The 25,593-nt window shown below is 35.5% G+C and overlaps 1 protein-coding gene across 1 annotated transcript; it reads left to right on the top strand.

Moving 5' to 3' along the window:
- Positions 1-383: 383 nt before the first annotated feature.
- LOC149902664 (protein Aster-B-like) lies at positions 384-24,357 on the top strand. Its single transcript, XM_090109684.1, has 7 exons — positions 384-588; positions 9,851-9,961; positions 20,026-20,107; positions 21,201-21,299; positions 22,485-22,638; positions 23,737-23,894; positions 24,175-24,357. Exons 1-7 carry the CDS (start codon positions 545-547, stop codon positions 24,355-24,357), a joined length of 831 nt encoding a protein of 276 aa, XP_089965810.1. The 5' UTR covers positions 384-544.
- The last annotated feature ends 1,236 nt before the right edge of the window (positions 24,358-25,593 follow it).

Below are 25,593 nucleotides of genomic sequence, written 5' to 3'. Positions count from 1 at the left end.
AATAAATAATACTTTTTACTGAACTATTTTTTTTCTTGAGCAGATCTCTCTTTTCTTCTTATTATTATTAATTATTCCCGATGTAAGTGTCAGAAACCAAAGTATCCATTAGGTATTATTTGCTAGGAATATGATATATGCTCCATTTTTGCATGAGGCAAGTTTATTAGAAGATAAGGAATAATATAATGAGGAAGTCACGAAAATAAGTACTATCAGGAATCAGTTATTAATATAAAAACCTACATAATCTGTAATGTCACATAAGATCTCTTCATGGTCCATGGATTAATCCTAATTTTCTTACATTTTATTTCGTCGATAGCTAAATAAGGCAACATTTATAAAGCAAAAAAGTCAAACGTCAAATGTCAACTGTCAGTACAAATCTTGGAATCGATGTTGCTTGATCTCTATTCTTTTGTGATTGTTATATTTTAGTATATGATATCGTCTATGTGGACTATGAAAATAAACAATAAAAACATAAATGATTGCTCTCCAGTGCTAGATAAGAAAGCTTACTAAGTACATTCCATTTACCATGACTTCCTCGGAATTAGAGAGCCGAAACGTCCCGATATCCATGTAAGTTAATAAATGTATTGTTGATAGTGAAAAGAGTTCACGGTTTCGTGTGTAAATTTTAATTAGTTAAAATTTCAATATCCTTCAATTAGCGTTAAAATAAATTTACAGTCGTCACTTTGTTTCGTTTGCATTAGATAACAATAGCGCATGTTTACTTTATAAAGCGTTAAGTATTAGTGTGCATATTCATTTCTTATTAGCATTTAGTTGAATAACTATAAAGTGTGGAAAACGTACTATGCGCCCATATTTTATATGACGACGAATATTTATATCTATTTGTTATATCCTCTTATTTTCCTTAATAACAATGCTTTCCCTTTCGTTTTTTATATGCAATTACGAATAACAAATATAACGCAAATGCTGTAATATTGTAATCTTTTGAAATGCACAGATCAGTTCTAAGAAAGTGGGAGGTAACATGATTTGTTGCTAATATTAAATAAACATCTTATTTCGTTATCTCATGTTCGTCATATAAGATAATACTTGGCACCAAATAACTGTCAAACATTCACATTCAGTACCACAAATAATTATTACAAATTGAAAGAGACACTATTTTAATACATGTGAATATACTATAATATATTGTCTACAGTAGAACTCCAATTATCCGAACTCCGACTATCCGAACTCCGACTATCCGAATCGCCGATTATCCGAATCACAAAAAATTGTCCAAAAAAGTCAAAGTGCGCTATTATTCTTCCCCCCGCGAAGCCAGTGTTTGCGCGTCAAGTCTTGACTTGACTTGTTGTGCCTACACTGACTTGAGATGTTTAAAAAACAATGATTTTTATTTCTAAACTTGTACATAAGTAGGTAGTTACGCATCCACCCCAACCCTCTGTATTAGGTTGAGCAATAGCCTTCCGCTGGCCTCGGCAAGACCACCGGAGAGTTCTTGCAATTTAGCATAAGCGTTGCAGTTATTGAAAAACATTTATTTCGCAATAAGGTATCGATTGTATCATTGCATGTAATTCTGGCATTAACATTTGTGACTCCAAATCGTCCACTTGTTATAGTTAATAATTAAATAAGTTTAATTTTAATTTAATTTTATTTTTTTTAAAAAAGTCAAATCGCTCCCGCAAAGTTTAACTGGCGCAGCCGGTAGGATAGCCATATAAGGTCTGCATGTCTAGAGGTCTTCAAAATTAGCCCTAGAACATTGCTATAAAGGCCGTGCTATCCTAAAAGAACCGAAAAATAAATTTGTTAAACGACCACGACGAGGACATGGGATCGACGATCGGTTGGTGAGTAAAACTTTTTGCCATCCTTTCTGATATATTCCTATATCCTTTTCACGAGAGTGTAATTTTGACTTTTAACTATTTTTAACTGTTATTTTGGGATTGAACGTCTCGCATTATAACGGATCTGGTTTTAATATGAAATTCTATTAAATCAGTAATTAGTTAGTTATACGTAAGAAATATCGTGTTTAATTCTAAGAAATTGTCTTGCATAAAACTCTGCACAGACTAATTAACTATAGAGTGTAACTTAAATAAAAGTTTTACATAAGAAAATTAAATGATTTTTGCATAAATAAATATTAATATTAATTGATTTAATTGATCTCAAAATCGATCGTAATTCAATTAATGATTTTTATATTTTATATGTGATTTTATAACTTATTTCAAGTTTTAATTTTTATAGTAATTGATAACATATATTTCTTTTATTGTGCTATATTTTAAGAATTTTTATTACTTATATTGTGTTTTAAATTGATTTCTGTGTGTGTGATTTTTATAATTCGAAATTATTGTAATTGGTTAAAGACTTCAGAACTTTAATTACTCTGTACTTATTTAACATGGAAAGCGTAAACGTAATAACAATTCCGAGTGATATGTTAAAGCTTATTCCTCTTTTTGGTGGAGACAAAAGAATTTTGAATTTATTCTTTCGAAAATGTGAATATATAATTAATAAATTTAGAGGGCATGAAGAGCAGAATATTTACGTTTTACATGCCATAACTAGTAGATTAATAGGCGATGCCGCCGCGTTATTATCCGAGCGCGAAGATATTAATACTTGGCCGGCGCTAAAAGAATTACTGGAACAACATTTTGGCGATCCGCGCACTGAGGATTGCATAAAAATCTCTCTTGAGTCCTGTAAAATAAAATCCGGGGAAAGTTATCTTGAATTTTGCAATAGGATACAGAATATTAGATCGTTACTAATATCGAAGGTTAATTTATCGGTAGATACGGAAATTAAACGCGCGAAAATTGCGATTTATAATCATACAGCCCTGAACGTTTTCTTGTATAATTTGCCCGAAAACATGGTGCGAATTGTTAGACTAAAATCGCCTAATACATTAGAACAGGCTCTAGAAGTTGTGTTAGAAGAAGTTAATTTTCACGAACAATATCAGTCGCGCAATCGTACCCATAATAATACAACGGTGCCCCAATTTTTACAAAATCCTCAACAAAGATTTAATTTTGGGACACCAAATGTACCTCAAAAATTTGGTTTTAAATTCACACCCCAACAACCGTTTAATAAAAACCCACAATTTGGTTATAAGCCACCGTTTAATAAAAACCCACAGTTCGGGTATAGGCCTTCATTCCATCAAAATCCACAATTTGGTTACAAGCCAACATTAAATCAAAATCCACAATTTGGTTATAGGCCTACATTTAATCAAAACCCACAACTTGGTTATAGGCCCCCTCAAACTTTTGGTATGAAGCCACAGCATTTCGGTCAAGGACCTCCTCAAAATAACCGCTTTGAGTCTACTGACGTTTCCATGAGGACGGCACCCCCTCGACCGCAAATAACTCAGCAAGGTTTTAGACTGAATGAAACCGACATACATAATGACAATTTACTATATGACAATTATTACTATGACTATAATCCTTACGACTATACGAATTACGAATACGATGAGAATGATATTTATATACCCACTGACGATACTGAAGACATTAATGTGCCTCCGTCTGATGAAGAAAATTTTCAAACGGAAGCCTCTACAAAGGAGAAATCATAGAATTAAATTGCGATCCAAATCTGAAATTGCCACACATTTATATTCCTGAAATTAATTCCAAGTTTATGATTGATACTGGGAGCACGCGATCATTCATCAGCCCCCGAATTGCCTATCAATATTTTCCGAATTTTATAAAATATGAACCCTTTAAAGTTATAAGCACCCATGCATCCAGTCAACATGACGAAGTTATAGAAATTCCGCTTTTTCCAACGTTAAATACCCCTGACGACCACAAATTTCATTTGTATGACGTAGACGAACGCTATGACGGACTTATTGGTAATGACCTACTAAAAAAAATAGACGCAATAATTGACCTGAAACATTTGCTACTGAGAACCAGGAACACAGACATCCCCATCATTAATAATAACTTAGATTATATTATCCACTTGCCACCCCGATGTGAACAGAAGGTAAAAATTCCTACCGACCTTCACTCAGGTGTTGCAGTAATCGACTTTAAAGAATTTAAACCCGGAGTAAGAATGCCCTCAGCACTAGTTAACTGTAATAATGGCTATGCGACAACAATAATCCAGAATAGCGTAGAATCACCCATGACTCTGAAAATTAACGAACCTCTTCAAACATCAGACCCTTCCGATTGTAACTTTGTACATAACGACAAACACAACGACAACGAAGATGACGAATTACTCAAAAATAATTTATCAAAGCTGAGACTTGACCACACTAGCGAAATAGAGCGTAATAAGATATTCGCCCTATGTCACGAATATAGGGACATATTTTATTGCGAACAAATCCCATTAAGTTTTACAAACGAAGTTAAACATAAAATTAATACCAAAAACGAAGACCCGATTTTTGTTAGACCGTATAGACAGGCTCCTGCGCAAGCAGATGAAATTAATAGACAAGTCGAAAAATTACTTCAAGACAATGTAATACGAGAATCACATTCCCCGTGGAATGCTCCAGTTCATTTAGTTCCGAAGAAGCGCGATGCTTCCGGATTAGTTAAATGGCGTATGGTAGTTGATTATCGAAGGCTTAATGACGTGACTGTTGACGACCGTTATCCACTTCCTAATATTACTGACTTACTGGACAAACTTGGTAAGAGCCTCTACTTCACAACACTTGATTTAGCAAGTGGTTATCATCAGATTGAGGTAGACGAGCGAGACATTAAGAAAACAGCCTTCAGCACTCAGTATGGACACTATGAATTCCTTAGAATGCCATTTGGCCTAAAAACAGCTCCTGCTACATTCCAGAGAGCAATGGACAATATATTAAGAGGGCTACAGGGAATACATTGCATGGTCTACTTGGATGACGTAATTGTATTCTCCTCTAGCTTAGATGAACATATATTAAAATTAAGAACCATTTTTGACCGACTCAGACAGACAAACTTAAAGGTACAACTAGACAAATCTGAATTTTTACGAAAAGAAGTAATTTACCTCGGACATACTATTACTAAAGACGGACTGAAACCTAATGACGATAAAATTACTGCGGTACTTAATTACCCGATACCCAAAACAACTACTGAGATCAAATCCTTCCTTGGTCTTATAGGATACTATAGACGGTTTATTAAAGATTTTGCACATGTAACGAAGCCCTTAACATCTTGCCTGAAAAAACGGAATAAAATCATTTTAGATAAAAATTACATAGACGCATTCAATAGATGTAAGGAACTCTTAACGAATGCACCACTTTTGCAATACCCAGACTTTGAAAAACCTTTTATCTTAACGACTGATGCGTCTAATGTTGCGTTAGGGGCAGTATTATCACAGGGCCCCATTGGAGGCGATAAACCCGTTGCATATGCAAGCCGCACCTTAAGTGACACCGAATCACGCTATAGCACCATAGAACGCGAGTGTCTAGCCATTGTTTGGGCTATTAAACATTTTAGGCCTTATCTTTATGGTAAGAAATTTATGATATATACAGATCACAAACCTTTATCATGGCTTAACTCTCAAAAGGATACAAGTAGTAAACTGACTCGTTGGCGACTTCGACTCCAAGACTATGATTATGAAATAGTTTATAAGAAAGGGAAGCAAAATCTAAACGCGGATGCTTTGTCTAGAATTAGGGTTAACGCTACGCATTCCGATAACGAAAACGAATCTATGGTTGTTAATATAGACGATAGAGACAATAGGCCAAGAACGCGTAACGACTCTAGTACAATTACTATATCAGAACGCGATTCTAGTGAAACGATATCTATTCCCGACTCTGAAACTCTATCGGCGATGAGTTCTCCTAGAACATGTGACTACCCAGTCAGGTCACCATCTGTAACGTCGAAATCGGATACAGTTCATTCAGCTAATATTGTAGAATCGTCCGGTATACCTATATTACATGAAGCAATAGACACAAAACCAAATCAAATTTTAGTATATACGTGGTTTAAGAACGAAATGCAAGTTCACGACCTTTCACGTGAAAAGCAAAAGGTTTTAGAAGTATTCTTGCCTACTAATAACCCAGATCTAGTAAAACAATTTTTAAAAGAGTATATTAAACCGAAAGTTAAGTATTTCATTTATTTCGAAGATGATGAACATCGCAAACAGTTCACTAGCATTGTCATAGAATTATTTAGAAAGGATACAGTATTGTTATTTGAATGTACGGAGCGTGTAGTTTTTATAGAAGATGAGAAGGAACAAAAGGCTATTATAATAAAACACCATCAAGGCAAAACGTGTCACCGCGGTATTAAAGAGACTCTAGCAAGCATACGTAGAAATTATTTTTGGCACAATATGCAGGAGACTATTTCAGCCCTTATTAATGCCTGTGAAACGTGTTGTAAAATGAAGTATGATCGTAATCCCTTTAAACCTATTTTACAATTAACTCAAACACAAGACGCGCCGTTCCAAGAAATATTTATTGATATTTTTCAGATAGAAGGAAATTATTACTTAACTATTATCGACGCATTTAGTAAGTTAGGTCAAGCCATTCCAATAGACAATAGATCAACGGCAGAGGTAGTGCGTGCACTCATGAAGTATTTTTCATTTTACGGCACTCCTAGAAAGATTAGTTCAGATCCCGGTAGTGAATTTAACAACGAGCTAATGAAAGAATTTTTGAATTTACATAAAATTGAGCTTCATATCGGCTCACCTAATAATCCTAATTCAATGGGATTAATTGAGCGTTTACATTCGACCATTAGTGAAATTTATAGATGTGCGAAATATGAAGAGAAATGCACGGATGCAGCATCAGTAATGATGTATTCAATTATTGCCTATAATAGTTCCATTCATTCAGTTACGGGCTTAACCCCTTTTGAAGTCGTATTTGGTCACACGGATTCAGGTAGCTTATTTAACGCTGATTTCGAGCAGCATTATATACAGCAATTGGTTAAGGACCATGCAAAACGTTTAAAGATTCTATATAAACATTTAGCAGAGAAAATGATCGAAACTAAGCAAAAGGTAAAGGATAGGAGAGGTGGTGAAGACCAAATCAGTCTCCCTTCAGGAAAAATTATATTTGCGAAAGACGTTAATAAGCGAAAAAGCAAGGATAAGCCGCGATTCCATAAAGCTAAGGTTATAGGACAAGGTTCAAGGAACGTTATACCGATAGAGATTGGTAAAAGGAAGACTAAGGTCCCTATTATAAATGTAAAACGCCCTCCGCAGGTGGTGTTGGCTGATAGTGATGAAGTCCGCGCTGACCCTTCAACTACAACCTCTTAAACATAACCGGAAATTTAGACTATAGTGACGCAATTAGATACGATAAACTTACAGCTAAACTTGAAAACGATCAGACTATCATTAGAAATAAAATTACCTTAATATCTAAAATGCTCGATAGTTTTATCAATTCTACTGAAGTCTTAAATCAAAATTCTAATATATTAGATAAGCGTTTAAAAATTGTAGAATCTATGATTAAGGAATTAGCATCTATAATAATCATTGGGTTTATACTACTTATGTTGTAAGCCTTTTAAATTTATTTGTTAGTAATTTTCGTTCTATTTTTATAAAATTAGGAGAAATAGAGACTGCTCTAGCATTTAGTAAAGTATCCATATTACATCAAAGTATTATTAATTCTACTGAACTGTTGCAACATTTAATTCTTATATCTCAAACTGAAAATTTAGTGTTTAAAGCGAGTGAGGCAAATTTAGTAAAACTAGAAGAAACTATTAATGTTAAATCGTATATTAAACAAAACCAGATTACGTTCATAATGGAGGTTCCAATTACAGATAATTATACTTATAACTATTACAAATTATACTCTTTACCTATGTACCGTGCATCCGATAGTAAAACCCTATCCATTTTTCCTAAATATCCTTACCTGTTGGCAAAGGGGATGAAATACTTACCGATCGTAAAACCGTGCCGATCGCTCGCTGCTGGAGAACAATTTCTATGCGATGAACAAAATCAAACGCCATATCCTGAAACTACTTGCATAGAACAACTGCTTAAATTTGAAGGAAACCCAATGCACTGCGAACAACAGCTAATCAATATAGAGAATGTGAGAATTCAAAGAATCACACCTATAAGTTGGATACTTTTCTCAAAATACAGAAATACTCTGACTCAAATTTGCAATGGTGATGTCAGCAAATATCCTGTCGTGGGCACATACATAATGACCATCGACGAACCATGTAGCATCGAGATCCAGAATATAACGATTCGCCCTCACCAAGTAATCACTGAGAATGATCCTGTAGAACCAACAAAAATTATAGTTTTGCCGCAATTACCTGTGAATAGAACTCCAATATTATCCAGTACACGTGTACTCAATATGCGAGGCATCAACTTGGACGAAGTTAAATATATGTCAACGATATTAAAGCAATCAGTGTTCAGTGATAGTGAAATGGTTAACAGTGAAAGAAATTTTAGATTCAGTGCTACTTTAGGCTATACGTCTCTATTTTTAATCTTTGTACTTGTAATTCTATTTTTACTTTACTTACTTCGTTATAAGATATTAAATGTAACATGTCTGCGAAATCATCGGATAGTTATTAAAAATGAACAAACCGATAATTTCGCACTTAAGGAGGGAGGAGTTACGCATCCACCCCAACCCTCTGTATTAGGTTGAGCAATAGCCTTCCGCTGGCCTCGGCAAGACCACCGGAGAGTTCTTGCAATTTAGCATAAGCGTTGCAGTTATTGAAAAACATTTATTTCGCAATAAGGTGTCGATTGTATCATTGCATGTAATTCTGGCATTAACATTTGTGACTCCAAATCGTCCACTTGTTATAGTTAATAATTAAATAAGTTTAATTTTAATTTAATTTTATTTTTTTTAAAAAAGTCAAATCGCTCCCGCAAAGTTTAACTAGGTACATTTTATTTATATATTTGAAACATGTGAAAATTTCATGTTTCTTTCATTTAATTCAATAAAAATATAGTGCAATATCAAAACATAGCTTTTATTCTCTCCAATTTCAAATTACAAAAAAAATCCGATTATCTGAATATTTGATTATCCGAATCCCGGTCCCGGTCACCCGGTCCCCATTAATTCGGATAATTGGAGTTCTACTGTATTAAATTAAAGTACTAGCTTTCCGCCCGCAGCTTCACCCGCTTTGTCTAATACCTAATAAATTATATACTAAAAACCATCCCCTTGAATCACTCTATCTATTAAATTAACCGCATCTAAATCCATTGCGCAGTTTTAAAGATATAGGGACATAAGGACAGAGAAAGTGACTTTGTTTTATACTATGTAGTGATACTGGTTATTGAACCTGAAATACTACAGTAGGTAATAATTATTTCTCTCTACTGCACTCTCAGGGTCTGGATCCACAAATACATTATGTTTATCTTAAATACCTAACACTTCATTAATTTCTTACCTATTCAAAAATAATAATTTATAATCAAACATATAAAAATAAAAAAATCTCCACATACTTCCCATCTTATAAGCTCTATAGTCTATACTAGCTGCTCCGCGCGGTTTCACCCCCGTGGCTCCACCCCTGTTGGTCGTAGCGTGATGATATATACCTTCCTCGAAAATGGGCTATCTAACACCGAAAGAATTTTTCAAATCGGACCAGTATTTCCCGAGATAGCGCGTTCAAACAAACAAACAAACAAACAAACTCTTCAGCTTTATAATATTAGTATAGATTAAAACTGTAAAAACTAATTACATGTTTTCCTCTTTCAGGAGAAAATCAGTGGAGAATCTTGTAATATCATCACAAGATGCCATCGGCCAGAGCATCAGCCAGGCTCTCAGTATTTCGGGAATGAGCAATCCAGTATATCAAGAAAATAAGTGAGTACATTTCTAAGTGAAACTTTTATTACATTGTCTCAAACTTTTTGGTGTGTGTAGCGCATGTCGCGTGACGGTCGGCTGCCGAGTAGGTATAAAGCAGTGTTCGGAACCGTACGATAATTATCATACAATTTGTGCCTAAGTTTCACTTTTACCGTGGTTTCATAAAACCACACAACATTTTTCATATTTTTCCTCTTTCTTAAATATAAGGTTTTCACTTTTCAAGCTAAGTTGAATGTTTTTAGTAGTATTTTTTCTTGTTGATGTTGTGACTTGTTGTAATTGACTACTGGTGAAATAATTTTGAACTTTTTTGTATAGAAAAAGATCTGTATTTTCATTTTCAAAGTGACATCCTTTTATACCAATTATGAATGTATTGCAGGACAATTTTTATCTGGATGTATAGTCTCTTTTATTTTGTTGTTTTTCTTGTATAAATGTGGTTTCAAACATATGAGGTTTAGTTATATAATTAACTAGCGGTCCGCCCCGGCTTCGCCCGTGGTACATATTTTCGTTTTCTCTACATAAAAACCATCCTCGTACTTCAAGGAATATAATAAAAAAAGAATTATCGAAATCGGTTCAGCCGTTCTCGAGTTATGCGCTTACCAACACATTTTGCGATTCATTTTTATGTATAAGAAGATTAATTACGATTAAAATCTAATTTAGTCTTCAATTTTGGATAGATAATAATTGATCATAAATAGATTATAAGTCATATCAATAAATTGGAACAATCATGTTGATATTATATTTGCATCGGGTTTTCTAGAACAAAGTGCAATAAAAGAAATAAAAACAAGATTTGAAATTTTGCCAAATAGTAGAATATCTGGCTTGGTTTCGGCTTCCTTAACTTGAATTATTGTCAAACCACTTGGAACGCTATGTACTGAACAAATTTTAATTTTACAACTTGTATGAAAAATGTGGTCCCTCTTAAACTCGCGAGATTGTAAACTCTCATAAAATTGGGCTCCTAATCATTGTCTTGCAATTTAACACATTATTTATTTTTCATTAGATTACATAAGTAGTGTATGTACTTTTGCACGCCTCATAAGCGAAGCGTTGAGGTGGGTACTACTGTCACTTCGCGCAAAACATCTGATTTTTCAAACTTAAAATGTCTTTATGTATCATACATTGCACTTGTAAGATAATACATACACACACATATTAAGAAAAAACACTATTTTTAACGTTCATGATATTTTTGATGTCATTTTTGTTATTTAAACTAGTTAAAAAACAGTTTAAAAAAGTTCTGTCTTGGACGTCCGTGTGTCTGTATGTGCGGATCCTTTTTCTTGTTAACACGATAGCGACCGAAATACTTTACTAATCGAGTCTTTTTTTTTCTCTTACGCTTGAGTATGCTCAGGAATAGAACCCTTTCATTTTTCAGGGTCTGATTCGATGTGGTTTAATTGTTATTAAATAAACAAAAATAATAATTAATAAATATTTATTAAAAAAAAATTATGAGGCGTGCACTTTTGGATTTTCCAAATTATTTACTCTTTGCCAGATTTGATTTTTTGAGTTCAGGTCATATAATTTTTTGTCAACAAATTTTCTTCCAACCTTTTACACTTTTTGTTTCCACTTATGATGTAGTAGGATTTTATGCTTTGTAGGAAAATGATATACACTGTTGCATGGATTTTTTAAAATTCATACAGAATGTTGAAATTAATAAAAATAATTGCCATAAAATGTAATATGAAAATCACACTCTGAAACAGATATATATATGTATGTTCTAAAGGTCGACTATTCTTTCAGTATTTTGGATTATGTGCACAAAAAATTTCAATTCGAAATTCCTTGTTCTGTTTCTAAGCTTTATTATCTACGGATCACGGTTTGAACTCGGCGTGCAATCGTTAACATTATCATTCGCACATTACTGATTACGGATAACAATAATTGTTATTTATTGTGCGCGAATTTGCGTTGTTCACGCGTGTTTTATAATTATATTGCACCTTAGTTCCGTCCTGTTTTTTTTTTGTAGCTTTTTCAAGATTGTTGCGTTTAGTTTGATTAATTTTTAAGTATAGGTAAATCGTAAGTGGAGATTTAAATGTTTCATGGCTATATTATGAAGGCTTTATTGTAAAATTAAAGTGTATTTTTGTGACAAACTTAAATAATTATTATCAGCACTATTAAGAGTATATCAAAATGGGTATAAAAGATGTGAATAGTGATATGTGTGCAGTGAATTTTGCTCAAACAGAGACCAAGTGGAAAGTGCTATTTTTCAAGTGAGTAGGAATAAACATTTGTTTATTAATTATTTTAAAGGGTCACGAAGTCATGCTTGGTTAAGTGTAGGTAAAAATGATGAATTCTAAACAATACCCGCGACCCCTTCACTGAAAGCTCAAGTACAGTATAGTCCCGTAGCCCATTGTAGTCTGACATAACCCAGGGCTAGTACCCCGAGGGCTTTGCTATGCGTAAATCTTCGTAACAAAAAGGTAAAGCTTGATGTTCTGTGGATCAGAATAGAAGTATAATCGGGTATAAATAAATAATCTTCGTTTCATTCAATAAAAAATGTATTATTTTAGATCACGTAACAGAAGAAAAAAATAGTTTGGAAAATCCAAAAGTGCACGCCTCATAATTTTTTTTTAATAAATATTTATTAATTATTATTTTTGTTTATTTAATAACAATTAAACCACATCGAATCAGACCCTGAAAAATGAAAGGGTTCTATTCCTGAGCATACTCAAGCGTAAGAGAAAAAAAAGACTCGATTAGTAAAGTATTTCGGTCGCTATCGTGTTAACAAGAAAAAGGATCCGCACATACAGACACACGGACGTCCAAGACAGAACTTTTTTAAACTGTTTTTTAACTAGTTTAAATAACAAAAATGACATCAAAAATATCATGAACGTTAAGGGTGCACTCACACACATCAGTCACCGTCACGGCACGTCACCGGACAGGATTAAAAAAAAATATGTATCAATAGTTCTAGTATGACTCTGTTCCCACACGACAGTCGCCGGCACGAAATCTATCAGTGACGTCACCGGTCAGGCACGTCAAATAATCTTTCCATACATGTATCATACTTTTATCCCCACTCACCCGGTGCCGTCACGTCTCAGTTCAGTCAGCGTCGTGCTACCGTCAATTGCTACATGTTCTCTAGCGTGACACACGTCTAATCACTGACTAACCTGATGTATGTGTTCAATGATTCAGTCAAACCGGCGACGTGACTGACGGACAACATGACGGTGACTGGTGTTTGTGGATACGTACACGAACCGTCACCGATCAGTCATCGGTGACGTGACGGTGACTGATGTGTGTGAGTGCACCCTAAAAATAGTGTTTTTTCTTAATATGTGTGTGTATGTATTATCTTACAAGTGCAATGTATGATACATAAAGACATTTTAAGTTTGAAAAATCAGATGTTTTGCGCGAAGTGACAGTAGTACCCACCTCAACGCTTCGCTTATGAGGCGTGCAATAATGAGATATCAATATTTTATTCTCAATCCAAATTGAAAAACTTAATGCGTACTTTGGGCATATTGCTTTCTATTATTCGTTGCAATCAGCCGAGTTGTTATTATATTACTTGCTCCAGTTTTGTTTGCGAAATATTAGTGAAGATAAAAGGCAGTCTATATTAATTCTACTCAAACCAATATTTTTTCAACTAGACTTAGTTTAGAAGCTCCTTAAAATCGAATCGGAAAAATGCCTTCCAATGGTTGAGTCATTTTAGTCACTTAACTCATATAATATAGCTTTAGAAAATGTGATTTGCTAAAGATATAGCACGATCCTACTGTCTAGCATTTAGCATTGAGCCTTTTTGACACAAAGTTTATAAATTTGTTATGAATTGAAGGTAGTTAAATTCAATAAATGTGTCCACTGACCGGTTGGCTTGGTTGGTATAGTAGGCCTGCCTTCCAAGTCAGAGGTCGTGGGTTCGATTCCCACCCGGGGCAAATATTTGTGTGATGTTTGCTCTGTGTCTGGGTGTTAATTATCTATATAAGTATTTATTTAAAATTATATATGTATGTATGTTTATCAGCCCCGGTTTCCATAACACAAGCGAAAGCTTAGTATGGGATCAGATCGTGCCGTGTGTGAAAATTGTCCTGAAATATTTATTTAATATTCCACAGAAACAACTTAAAACGGAGTTTTGTTAATCTTTTAGGTATGAGGTAGGAAATTATATAAAAGGTAAACTGAAGCCAATGCAGACAGTAAATTTATTTTAAATAATAATTATTGTAGAGTAGAGTACACCTCAGTCGCAGACGAAATTGTTTTACCGATTCTTCTCGGTTGGACTAACATTTATATATACAAGAAAAGGGCATATTTATATCTCAAAGGCCGGCAACACATTCGCGGTGACCCTAACATCGCGAATGCTTATGGGCGGCGGGAATCACTTTCCATCAGGTGACCCGCCAGCTCGTTTGCCCGCTTTAACGATTAAAAAAAAATTTCAAGGTGCTAGTGAATACATAATCTCAAAAGTTTACATGAATAAGTCGGTAGCTCCCCGATTTTTGGTAACAGCAACAAAATATCAATCATCATAAATCCTAATAATAAACATTGTATTATTTAGCAAATTGATCGACCCGAGTGTTATCGCCAAGGTTGGAGTTATTGACCAATGAACTGTCGGCTATCTAATGTAATCTAATTGGTAATGGTCGACCAAAAAAGGACTCTAATTAAATATCTTTAGGGTACTTGATTGAACACACTGGATACTGGAAGTCGCTGCTGAAAATAAGATTTTATACGAATAATAGTGATTGGGAATTAGTGATTAATAGAGACATTCTCAGCTTACCTATAACCTTTTCAGGGCTACTAATTTACGCCTAATATACTCTTCTTTACCATTTTGCTTTATCTGCTAATTCTTTTAACTAGTTAAAGATACCATGCGGAGAAAGAGGGTCTTTGATAAATTTTATAACATTTTTCTATCAATAAGATTTTCGGGTTCAAATAACTTCTGCGATAGAGTCGCCAATTAGTAAGTTTCGATATGGTTTATGAGTTTCTTTTTAACCGACTTCAAAAAAAAGGAGGAGGTTATTATGTACAATAAAGTGTTTAATTGTAATTATTTTATTCGGTGCACATTTTAAACTAACCTACCTAATACCTATAGCGGTATTTTCCTCATCTGACCAAATATTACGTCCAAAAAAATGTAGGTGTGGATTGTTTTTTTACTGCAATCAGTAAGCGTAACTGAAATGTGCTAATTTTAAGTTAGAATCTACACGACGATTTAAAACAAACACAATTTATTCTAGTCATCTATGATCGCAATAACCAAAAATAAAATAATATAATAAAATTGATTTTTTTTTGTTGAACGCGCTAATCACAGGAACTACGGGTCCGATTTGAAAAAATATTTCAGTGTAAGATAGTCCATTTATCGAGGAAGGCTATATGCTATGTATTATCGCGTTAACACATAAAAATATAAAACCGTAGTGCCGGTAAGAATAATCAAATTGATTCAAGAACTGCATCCATAACTTTAATCCAACCAATACGTATTTCTGGTAGTCGTGATTCATTTCTTTGTTTTTAATTTTGACCAAAATAAATTACACGAATCGTTGTAAACGTAACGCCGTCGAGGCCACCTCTAAATCATTTATTGTAAAAGACTCGGTGAGTAATTGTAAATATATTTTGTAGTTGTTGAACTCATGGCCGGCTCCAACATTTGAATTCGGTTGTAATATTTAGGTGAGATTTTTTTTTGTTTATTGATAGTATGCGCGATTTTGTGTTTGTCTGGCGTGTTTGTCTGGCGTTTAAAAGGAATAATAAGAAAGTTATCAATTCGTCATACATGTGCGTCATGTAATTGCAACGGTTAATCATAAGTAAATGATAATCTTTTACAGATTGGAAAGTGGAAACGTATAATATGCAAAATGTTTTGTGCATAGAGCTTATTAGATAGTCGGTATATTTTCCAACAAACCGCTTTTTTTTTCTTCACCATAATTTTTATGTGCAGTTTTTGGCATATATCAGAATCCATATTGATTAGCGCTACATATAGAAATTATAAATCTATGCTTTATAAAAGAACGCAACGCTATAGGTACCTACTTATGACGCGACGATGAAGTGACCTCTAATTATAGGTACTATCATTAGGTGTCAAATTATGAACATCAAATCTACATTAATATTATAAAGAGGAAAATTTTTAAGTATGTAACGAATGAACTCAAAAACTATTCTATTGATTTTAAAGATTAATTCAGAAAGTTACATCCTTTACCGCGTTACATAGGCTATTTTTTTTCACGCGTCAACCTGGGCGCAGCCGGAGTATGCAACTAGTATTTAATATGTCAGGTTATATAACTCATACCTTCAAACATACCACCTAAAATTTTCTCCGCTTTTTCGTTGTTAGTAAAAAATTAAAACGACTTTACAATTATTACATTGACCGGTAGGTAAAGGATCCTTAAGGATTATGAAAATGATTAAAATTTAATTATATTCTAGAAGGTAAATGAATACGCCACAATGTTAATAACAGATTAATAAATTATATTTTATTTACCTTTTGTTTCATTATATCTTAATTAATTATTTTATGTAAATTAAGACAAAAATAAATCTGTGTAAATAATGTATCAAATTGATGATATGAAGGCCGAACACGCTGAATTTTGGATATAAGATAAGATTTTGAAAAGCAAAATTAAATATGTCCACCAAAATTGAAAATATACTTAAGCGTAAGGAGAGGAAAAATCTTCCCGCTTCCGTTTTTCCCAGAAACTACAATCTGGATTTATTCGAAAGAAATTGGAATAGGCATTTATTAGGTAAATATGCTCCACCCTAGACCACGCTTTTCGCTTTCCATCAGGCGAAGCGTTGCTCAAATGCTTGCCCAATCATAACTTTAAAAAAAACTCAGTGCCTACTTATTTTAACTGCACTACTTTCGAATAGTTCACAGCGAGCGTTTTTTGGTGAAACCTCGTAGAAAAAAATCATCAACACTTATTAATGCATATTATAAGCATAAAAAAGCGTGATGCTTAACACCCACTTAAAGTTGAGTAGCGTTTGAGTTCCACTCATGTGCAGCGGTGCTACGTGACTGCGTCATGGCTCGTTGCTCAGTTGCAGAATTACCGAATTGTCTTGCTTTTATTGTACCTAATCATTTTATTGTTTTTGTCAGCCAATGAATTTGGTTTCTCTTAGTTAGTTTGATCTGGACTTGATGACGGTGGTAAATGTCTAGAAACATAGTTTTTGTGAAGGCACTCAGTGTTGAGCATATTATAATGTTAACAATAACGAGTAATTCAGAGTATGACTCATGTTATAAAAATAAAATATTTATTACCTATTTGTATTGAAAATACTTAAAAACTACTTTGAAGCTACATTATTCATAAGTTATGAGTATAAACAGCAATACATTTTGATAATGACAGTTCCTGCTGTTGATATGATTCAATGATCGATCTTCCTCTATTTACCTACAACTTACTGGGGCATGCACCCGGGTTTACCCGGTTCCGAAAAACCCGGGTAAACCCGGGTTTTTTGATGATCTTGAGAACCGGGTCTGAATAGTATGAAACTCGGTTCTCCCGGTTCCGAACAAAACATTAAAATATAAAGTATTATTTATATTTTGCTGCATTATTTTAACAAATTTATTCTATCTGGCAACGTCAGACTCACGTGCATCGCGAATTTTCGGTCCACGCCTCAAGCGTGGCTCTGATTGGTTGTCTAACCTTAGATGCTATAAGTTTCCTACGGGTGTATTACCAAAAAAAAAAGTAGGCTTCGAAAATGACAAAAATTAGGCTACTGAAATATTTTTACTAGATTTGTCGAGAATTTGAAAAGCTGTTAATTTTCATATAATGATCCAGTCATGTTTTTGTTTTTGGTATCAAGCTGAAATTTATATCGAATACTGAAGTCTTTAGTCCCTTGGTGCTGTGAAAAAGTCAAACTCACAAGCCAACGCATCAAAAGATACAGCCGTAAATGCTGAAAATTTTCGCAAATTTCGACATTCGCATGGGACTCAAAACCTACAGGGTACTTCTCATGAACACAGAGCCTTTAAATTTGGTAAAAGTAACGTCTTATAACACAAATAAAGGAAAAATTGCTAGAAACTAGGGATGTAACGATACCGATACCGATATATCGGCCGATATAATCGGCAAGCCGATATATCGGTATCGCCGATTATAAAACAACCGATACCGATATCAAACAATTCAAAAAACCGCGCCCAATGAACACACTTGCGTGCGCACTTTGTTTTTTTAAAAAACTCTACCAATAGTAAACTTTTATTAGGAACTGATTGTATGTGTATAACTTAAAGTTTAACTGACTTTGCAAAATAATAATACTAAAATAAATGGTTTTCTTGTTTTTTGATTTGGCATTGTTATTTAAAAGAATACGATTTACAGTTGAGTCTCTGTTAAATGTTGGTATCTTTTATGCATAATTCACTATTTATTTTTCTACCAAGCCATCGATATCGGTATCGGTATCGGTATCGCCGATATTTTATTACAAATATCGGTATCGGTATCGTATCGGCAAAATCATGTATCGTTACATCCCTACTAGAAACATAAATTTTAAAGTTACAATATTATAAAATATAGGTTTGTTCGGAGCCCTCGGAGCGCGAGTCCGACTCGCACTTGGCCGGTTTTTTTGCTTTACAGTTTGCAGATAATGAATAAGGATTAAGTTTACTTGTGATATTATGATAACAACTAACAAGGTACTTTTATAAGACTGATAAATCGAAGAAGTATTGAAATTTTGTTTCTTTATTAATTTAATAAAATAAGACACTAGCCGCGTAAAATAAAAGGCCCATCAGGTACTTTTTCAGTTACTTTTGTTTAATTTCGTATTTTTTACCGAGGTATTATAAAAGAACCGGGTAACCCGGTTCTACCCGGTTCCGAGCTCGATTTGGAACCGGGTTTCAGAAACTTGGAACCGGACTCGGTTCTGCATGCCCTAGGTGAGTGGGTAGAGGGAGTGAGTGGGAAGTGTGGGTGGGTGGGTAGAGGTGTGAGTGGGTAGAGGAGTGAGTGGGTAGAGGAGTGCGTGGGTAGAGGAGTGAGTGGGAAGTGTGAGTGGGTGGGTAGAGGAGTGAGTGGGTAGAGGAGTGACTGGGTAGAGGTGTGAGTGGGTAGAGGGAGTGAGTGGGAAGTGTGAGTGGGTGGGTAGAGGAGTGAGTGGGTGGGTAGAGGAGTGAGTGGCTGGAGGAGTGGGTAGAGGGAGTGAGTGGGAAGTGTGAGTGGGTGGGTAGAGGTGTGCGTGGGTAGAGGAGTGAATGGGTAGAGGAGTGAATGGGTAGAGGAGTGAGTGGGTAGAGGGAGTGAGTGGGTAGTGTGAGTGAGTGGGTCGAGGAGTGAGTTGGTGGAGGAGTGAGTGGGTAGAGGAGTGAGTGGGTAGATGGTGTGGGTGGGTAGAGGTGTGAGCGGGTAGAGGAGTGAGTGGGTAGAGGGAGGGAGTGAGTGGGTAGAGATAGTGTGAGTGGGTGGGTAGTGTGAGTGGGTGGGTAGAGTGAGTGGATGGGTAGAGGGAGTGGGTGGGTTGAGTGAGTCGGTAGGCTAAGTGAGTGGGTGGTTGAGTGAATGAGTGGGTGAAGGAAAGCATTTTCAAAACATGTGAATGTGTTTCTTAAATGGGATCCTAAAGTATGTTGTATGATACTTATACAGGGTGTCGCCTAAGACCAATAGGAGCGGAGCAATGCGGGTAAAACGGCGGAGCACAGCTTGTTGTTCATAATAATAAACTTTAATTACTTTCACTGATAATATAATACTGTAAGAAATATCACGCGTGGTCGGGTGAATTTACATACAAAAAAATAATATTTAAACGTCCATCATACATTTTCTATGTATACTATCAAAACTCCTGAATTGCATTATATTAAACTCGTGTTCATTTTATTGCAGAAATCTGTCACGGTCACCGTCTCCATCGCCTCGAATCACGGAACCCAAGCAAGAAGTTAATACAGACAGTGAATATGAGAGAGTGAGTATAGCTGTTCTTATTCCAAGTAAAACATAACAGAAAAATTAGTTTTTTTGAGACAATAGATAAAATGGTTAAAATTAATTGAAGAAACCACGTTGATATACAATGAACAACTCACACACAGTAGCGTTCAATATTATTCGAAGAAAAACTCTTCCTACCTGGCTATGTGTTAGGCAGTGTTTTCTAATGAGCAATACAATGGATTTTGCACCTTACTGCCACGGAAAAAGTTGATAATTTAAATAATGTTTATACACTGCTCGCACATTTTTTGACGACCTTTTAATAAGTGATTGGTCTAATTGTTTACACTACATACGTCAATGGTAAAGTTGTTCCTAGACGAAATTGAATGACATGCAAATTATGTGCTGGTAGACTAGATTGATGAACATTGCTATTTCTTGCAAGTATGATCGATTAGATCGCTGGATGTCACGTTACTGTTCCACGCACTCCTCGGGCTGGACGCGAACTATGTAAAAATGCATGATTTGTTATATCGGTTACCTACTCATGCAGAATGACAATTGTCATTACATGTCACGCTTGCATTACCGTTTCAGGACAACATTTGACAGTTCAACAAAATTCAACAACGTAACCTAGTAACGACGACATAGAATAACATGATATTTCGTTTTGTTACAACTACACATTTGCTTAACTTTTTTCAATTACGATTACATATTTATAATAATAATGACCGATACAAGTAATTTTAAGATTTCATTTTCTGATAAACCATTCTAAACATAATAAACAATTTCTGAATTAAAGAACTGACGTCGCTACAATTTTTTGTCAATAAACTTTTTTTTCTTTTTAAATACCAGAGAGGTTACTCTATAAATCGAAATCTGACATCTAGAATTGAATACATTGATTATTTGTGAATAAAAATCATCATAAATTAATAAATGTGTTTCAAGTTCGATTGACAAATATTTCAAGTCCTATTAATTCACTTTAATCGATGTTTTTAAGCAGGTTACCTCTCTTCGAAGATAAAATTGATAGACGTCAAATGCTGCCTATTAAATTGGCTCGACTATAAATTAAATAGTACGTTTTTATATAATTGTAGAGCGACTTATCGCTCAGCGTGCCGCTGCACGGCGCCGGCGACGTGCCGATTGGCGTCGATGCGGCACTCGCTGCGGCGCTCAAGCCGGACTTTAACAAGGTAACTATTGAACATACTTGACTAATTACGTACGGTGAAACTGTGGAATAACTATGACATTGGGGCCTTCAAGAAAAGAGCTTATTTGTCCATAAAAGGCCGGCAAGGCACCTGTAACACTCCTAGTGTTACAAGTGTTTATGGGCGGTGGTGACCACTTAACATCTGGTGGCCCATCTGCTCCTTTGCTTGCTCTGACATAAAAAAAAAAAATTAATGCTACTTTGTATGTATGTTTTCGATATTTCATTTGGTGTTATTTCCCCTAGGGAAGTTTTGGTGTGCACTCACATGAAATAGTTATAGATATATAACTAAGTACCTACTGGATTTTCTGGATTTAAGGATTAGGTATCTTTTACCTATTCTATGTTATCCAGGGTGATATTTTGTAATGCCACCTGAAGGGAAAGTACTCTTAATAGTGTAACAAAAATCTCGAGAAAAAAGGGAAAATCTACCAAGCATTACTTTTTAAATTAAAAAAAAAATTACACCATGCAATTCTATTGCATCGATTTTTAGGATCAATAATTATGAGTATGAAATATCTCTAAGAAACTTGATAAATAAAAAAGAGCGTGTGTGTCGAGCACACGTGTCCGAAGTGAAACTTCTTTGGCAAGATTCAAAGATACCAAAATCGTCGCCCTACTCCATGACGCGAGCTTGAAATTTTACTCTCAACGCGCCTAAAGAAGTTTCACACACAATAAAAATGTAGCTGGCTGTGTATGTGTGTGTTATTACTAACCAGTAATTGAAGTGAAACTTCTTTATCGGGGTTGGAAAAAAATTTAGTGTAACATTTTTTCGTTACGCGTGACAATTTTCCGTTACGCGCCATCTTTGATTCGACGTATCTGTAAAGTTGCATATAGATAGTAAATTATTTTTTGAAAAATAAGGTCATAAAGAAGTTTCACTTCTTATGTGTGTACACTAGTATACACACATTTTAACGTGATAACGTTTTTAAAATCGTTTTAGTCGGGTGACATGTTCAGAAACTTGTGTCACACCAAAACCTCACGAGCGCGATCGCAAGTATAACGAGAGAGAGACGGACCGATCTCCCGTCTCATCTCGAGCGCTGCCACCAATAAGACCATATCACGTAAACATCTCGATCGTAAACCTACTTACTTAACAAACAACCAATTTTTTTTTCCTTACTTCCACCAGCAGCTATCCAACCCCGGTTCCCGCAGCTCTGACGGCAGCGGTCGAGCCAAGAAGAAGAGCTGGTACAACTCGCTGTACCCCACGTACAAGAGCAAGTCGGAGGACTTCAAGCGGCTGTTCAAGGACCTGCCCGATGACGAGAGGCTCATAGTAGGTGTGTTAGTGTCACTTTTTTTGGAAAGTATAGGATGGGTGGGTAGAGATAGTATAATTGTTGTAATGCCTACCTGTGTTAAATCTCTATCTATACTAATATTATAAAGCTGAAGAGTTTTTTTGTTTGTTTGAACGTGCTAATCTCAGGAACACAGGACAGGTGGTAAATGTAAATAAATATGTAATGAGGATTCAAAAGTGCTTCTAGAAGAAGCCTAATTGAATAAATAAATGTCCGATTTGAAAAATTATTTCAGTGTTAGATAGCCCATTTATCGAGGGAGGCTATAGGCTATATATCATCACGCTAAGACCAACAGGAGTGGAGCACTGCGGGTAAAACCGCGGAGCACAGCTAGTTGGATTTAAAATTGTATAAATAACATCGTGCGTCTTGCGCCCAATTTTTTATAAGCAACCTGTCATTAACGCATTCTCTTTTCTATTTTTCTACATTCGCCTTAAAAAATCGCTCTGTTGCACGATGCAGCCAATATGTAAAATCGAATTATTTGTGTATTGTAATTACTAATTAGTTTATATATTTTGATCGCCTCCTTGATACAGTAGTTGACGCGTGAGCGTAAATAATAAAAAATATAAAAACTCTATGTATCGCCTTCTGTGTCCTGCCAGACCGAGAGATATCTATTATTCTTTAGGGACAAGTAGGTACTTGTCCCTAATGAAAATCGATCAGTGAAAAAGATGTATGCATAATACATCTGCCCCTACCCCACTAGGGGACACGGGACTTCAGTTTTCTAATCATTTTATGACTATGCATTATCCTATTTTGGTTGGCTTGGTTGGTAGTGGCCCTGCCTTCCAAGCCAGAGGTCGTGGGTTCGATCCCCACCCGGGGCAAATATTTGTGTGATGAACATAGATGTTTGCTCTGTGTCTGGGTGTTAATTATCTATATAAGTATTTATTTAAAATTATATACATATGTATGTTTATCAGCCATCTGGTTTCCATAACACAAGCGAAAGCTTAGTATGGGATCAGATCGTGCCGTGTGTGAAAATTGTCCCGAAATATTTATTTATTTATTATGACTTAAAATTGCTTACAAAATCAATTCTTCATATAGACTACTCGTGCGCACTCCAACGTGATATACTCGCGCACGGTCGGTTATACGCGTCACAGAGTTACCTCTGCTTCTACGCGAGCATCTTTGGTTGGGAGACATCTTTAACGCTCAGGTGGAAAGATGTCACAGCTATTACTAAGGAGAAAACTGCTTTGGTGAGTTGGGGATGGATTAACATCATCATGAGAATATTTGTGCAATATAGGCTTACCCTTTTTGTCTTTGATACAGAATATTTCTGAAGTAAAATAAAATTTTTATAATTTCTAAACTTTTAAAATTTGTATATAAATCTCGATAGCATGTTAATTTTGAACAATTTTTATTTGATCGGCATTAATTTATTAGCACACAAATTTTCGATTAATTTCCATAGCAGGATTATATTTGAAAAACCCACTTAATCCAGTAACTAAAAACGTTCCATTGTTGCAGGTGATCCCAAACGCGATCCTAGTATGCACGGACACAGACAAAAACTTCCTAACCTCATTTTCTGGGCGGGACAAAGCGTACCTGATGCTATTCCGAATCTGGCAGAACGCGCTTATGGACCAGCCGCTCACAACCAACGAGATCTGGCAGTGGGTGAGTTGTTGTTGCAATAAATATGCCTAAAATAAAAAAAAATGGTTGTTTGTAAAGTAGGTTTACGATCGAGATGTTTACGTGATAACCAGAGGCGGCTCGTGACAAAATTTTATGGGTGTTCACTTGAAATAAAACACTGAAAATACATGGTGTAAAGCAGTACAATTTATCAAAAAAATTACTTATAAAGAAAATGCATACGTGATACGTCTTTCTTTTTGGTGTGCAAAAATATCTATAACTTAAAGCGACAAGACCGATAGACGCCAATTGCAGTTCATTCAACAAATGGTACCGAGATTGTGAATGTTTTTTCATCTTGATTGAAAGATGAGCTAAGTCGTCAACGCCCGTTTCAGTCCAAGCACTCTCACCTCCGCCGGCCGCGCCCGCTTTGAATAAAAGACACGGAAAACAAAATAGTTTGTTGCTTTCATCACAACCACACAACCACACACATTTTCACATATTGTTCAGATTTAAACACACGCGTATATGTTTTCGTTTTTGTCGTACATTTTTGCGTTCAGGCCGTGGCGGTCCCTTAGCTTTACATTCAAGCCGAATTAGTAACGTTTTATCACACTTTTTAATGAACTTACTTACTTACTTACTTACTATCTGGCGCGGTGACCCCAAAGTGGGTCTTGGCCTCCGACAGCAAGAGACGCCACTTATCCCGGCACGGAGCGATGTTTTCCCAGTCTCTTCTGTGCAGTGCCACTAGATCGTTGGTTACTTGGTCTGCCCAGCGATACTTAGGGCGGCCGACTGGCCGGCAGCCTGAAGGACGTCCCAAGTAAGCCCGCTTAGCAGCACGATCATCTTCCATTCGCATTACGTGGCCTAACCATCGTAGCCTGTGCGCTTTCACCTCTCCTAAGATGTTCGGTTCGCCGAAAAGTGTCTCTAGCTCCTTATTTGTTCTCACTCTCCAACTGTCGTCACCTGAGCGGATCGGGCCTAGTATTTTTCGAAGTACTTTGCGTTCCGTTACGAGGAGTTTCATTTCTTCCTTTTGGGTGAGCGTCCAGGTTTCGCAGCCGTACATAAGTATCGGCCTTATCACAGTTTTGTATATTCGGAACTTTGTACGTCTGCTTAATAGTTTGGACACAAGTATCTTGTGTAGGCCTGCGTTACACCGCAAAGTGTTTTGGACACGAAGTTCGATCTCCTCTTCTCTACTATTAGTGTCGGTTACAGGACATCCAAGATACTTAAATGTGGCTACACCCTTGAAGATGGAGTCTCCAACGGTAA

The sequence above is a fragment of the Colias eurytheme genome, chromosome 14 (genome assembly GCF_061535395.1).
Source record: "Colias eurytheme isolate Ceu_HAF_F1 chromosome 14, ilColEury1 Martin Lab GWU primary, whole genome shotgun sequence".
In the NCBI taxonomy this organism is placed as follows: domain Eukaryota; kingdom Metazoa; phylum Arthropoda; class Insecta; order Lepidoptera; family Pieridae; genus Colias; species Colias eurytheme.
Note: the sequence above shows the minus strand (reverse complement) of the source record. Positions and strands in the feature narration are given on the sequence as shown.

Excerpts from the sequence above, each read along its gene's own strand:
- LOC149902664 (XM_090109684.1), top strand. The coding sequence starts at position 545 with ATGACTTCCTCGGAATTAGAGAGCCGAAACGTCCCGATATCCAT. Across the intron at positions 9,962-20,025 it reads CCAGTATATCAAGAAAATAA|AAATCTGTCACGGTCACCGT; the intron begins GTGAGTACATTT and ends ATTTTATTGCAG. Across the intron at positions 20,108-21,200 it reads CAGACAGTGAATATGAGAGA|AGCGACTTATCGCTCAGCGT; the intron begins GTGAGTATAGCT and ends ATATAATTGTAG.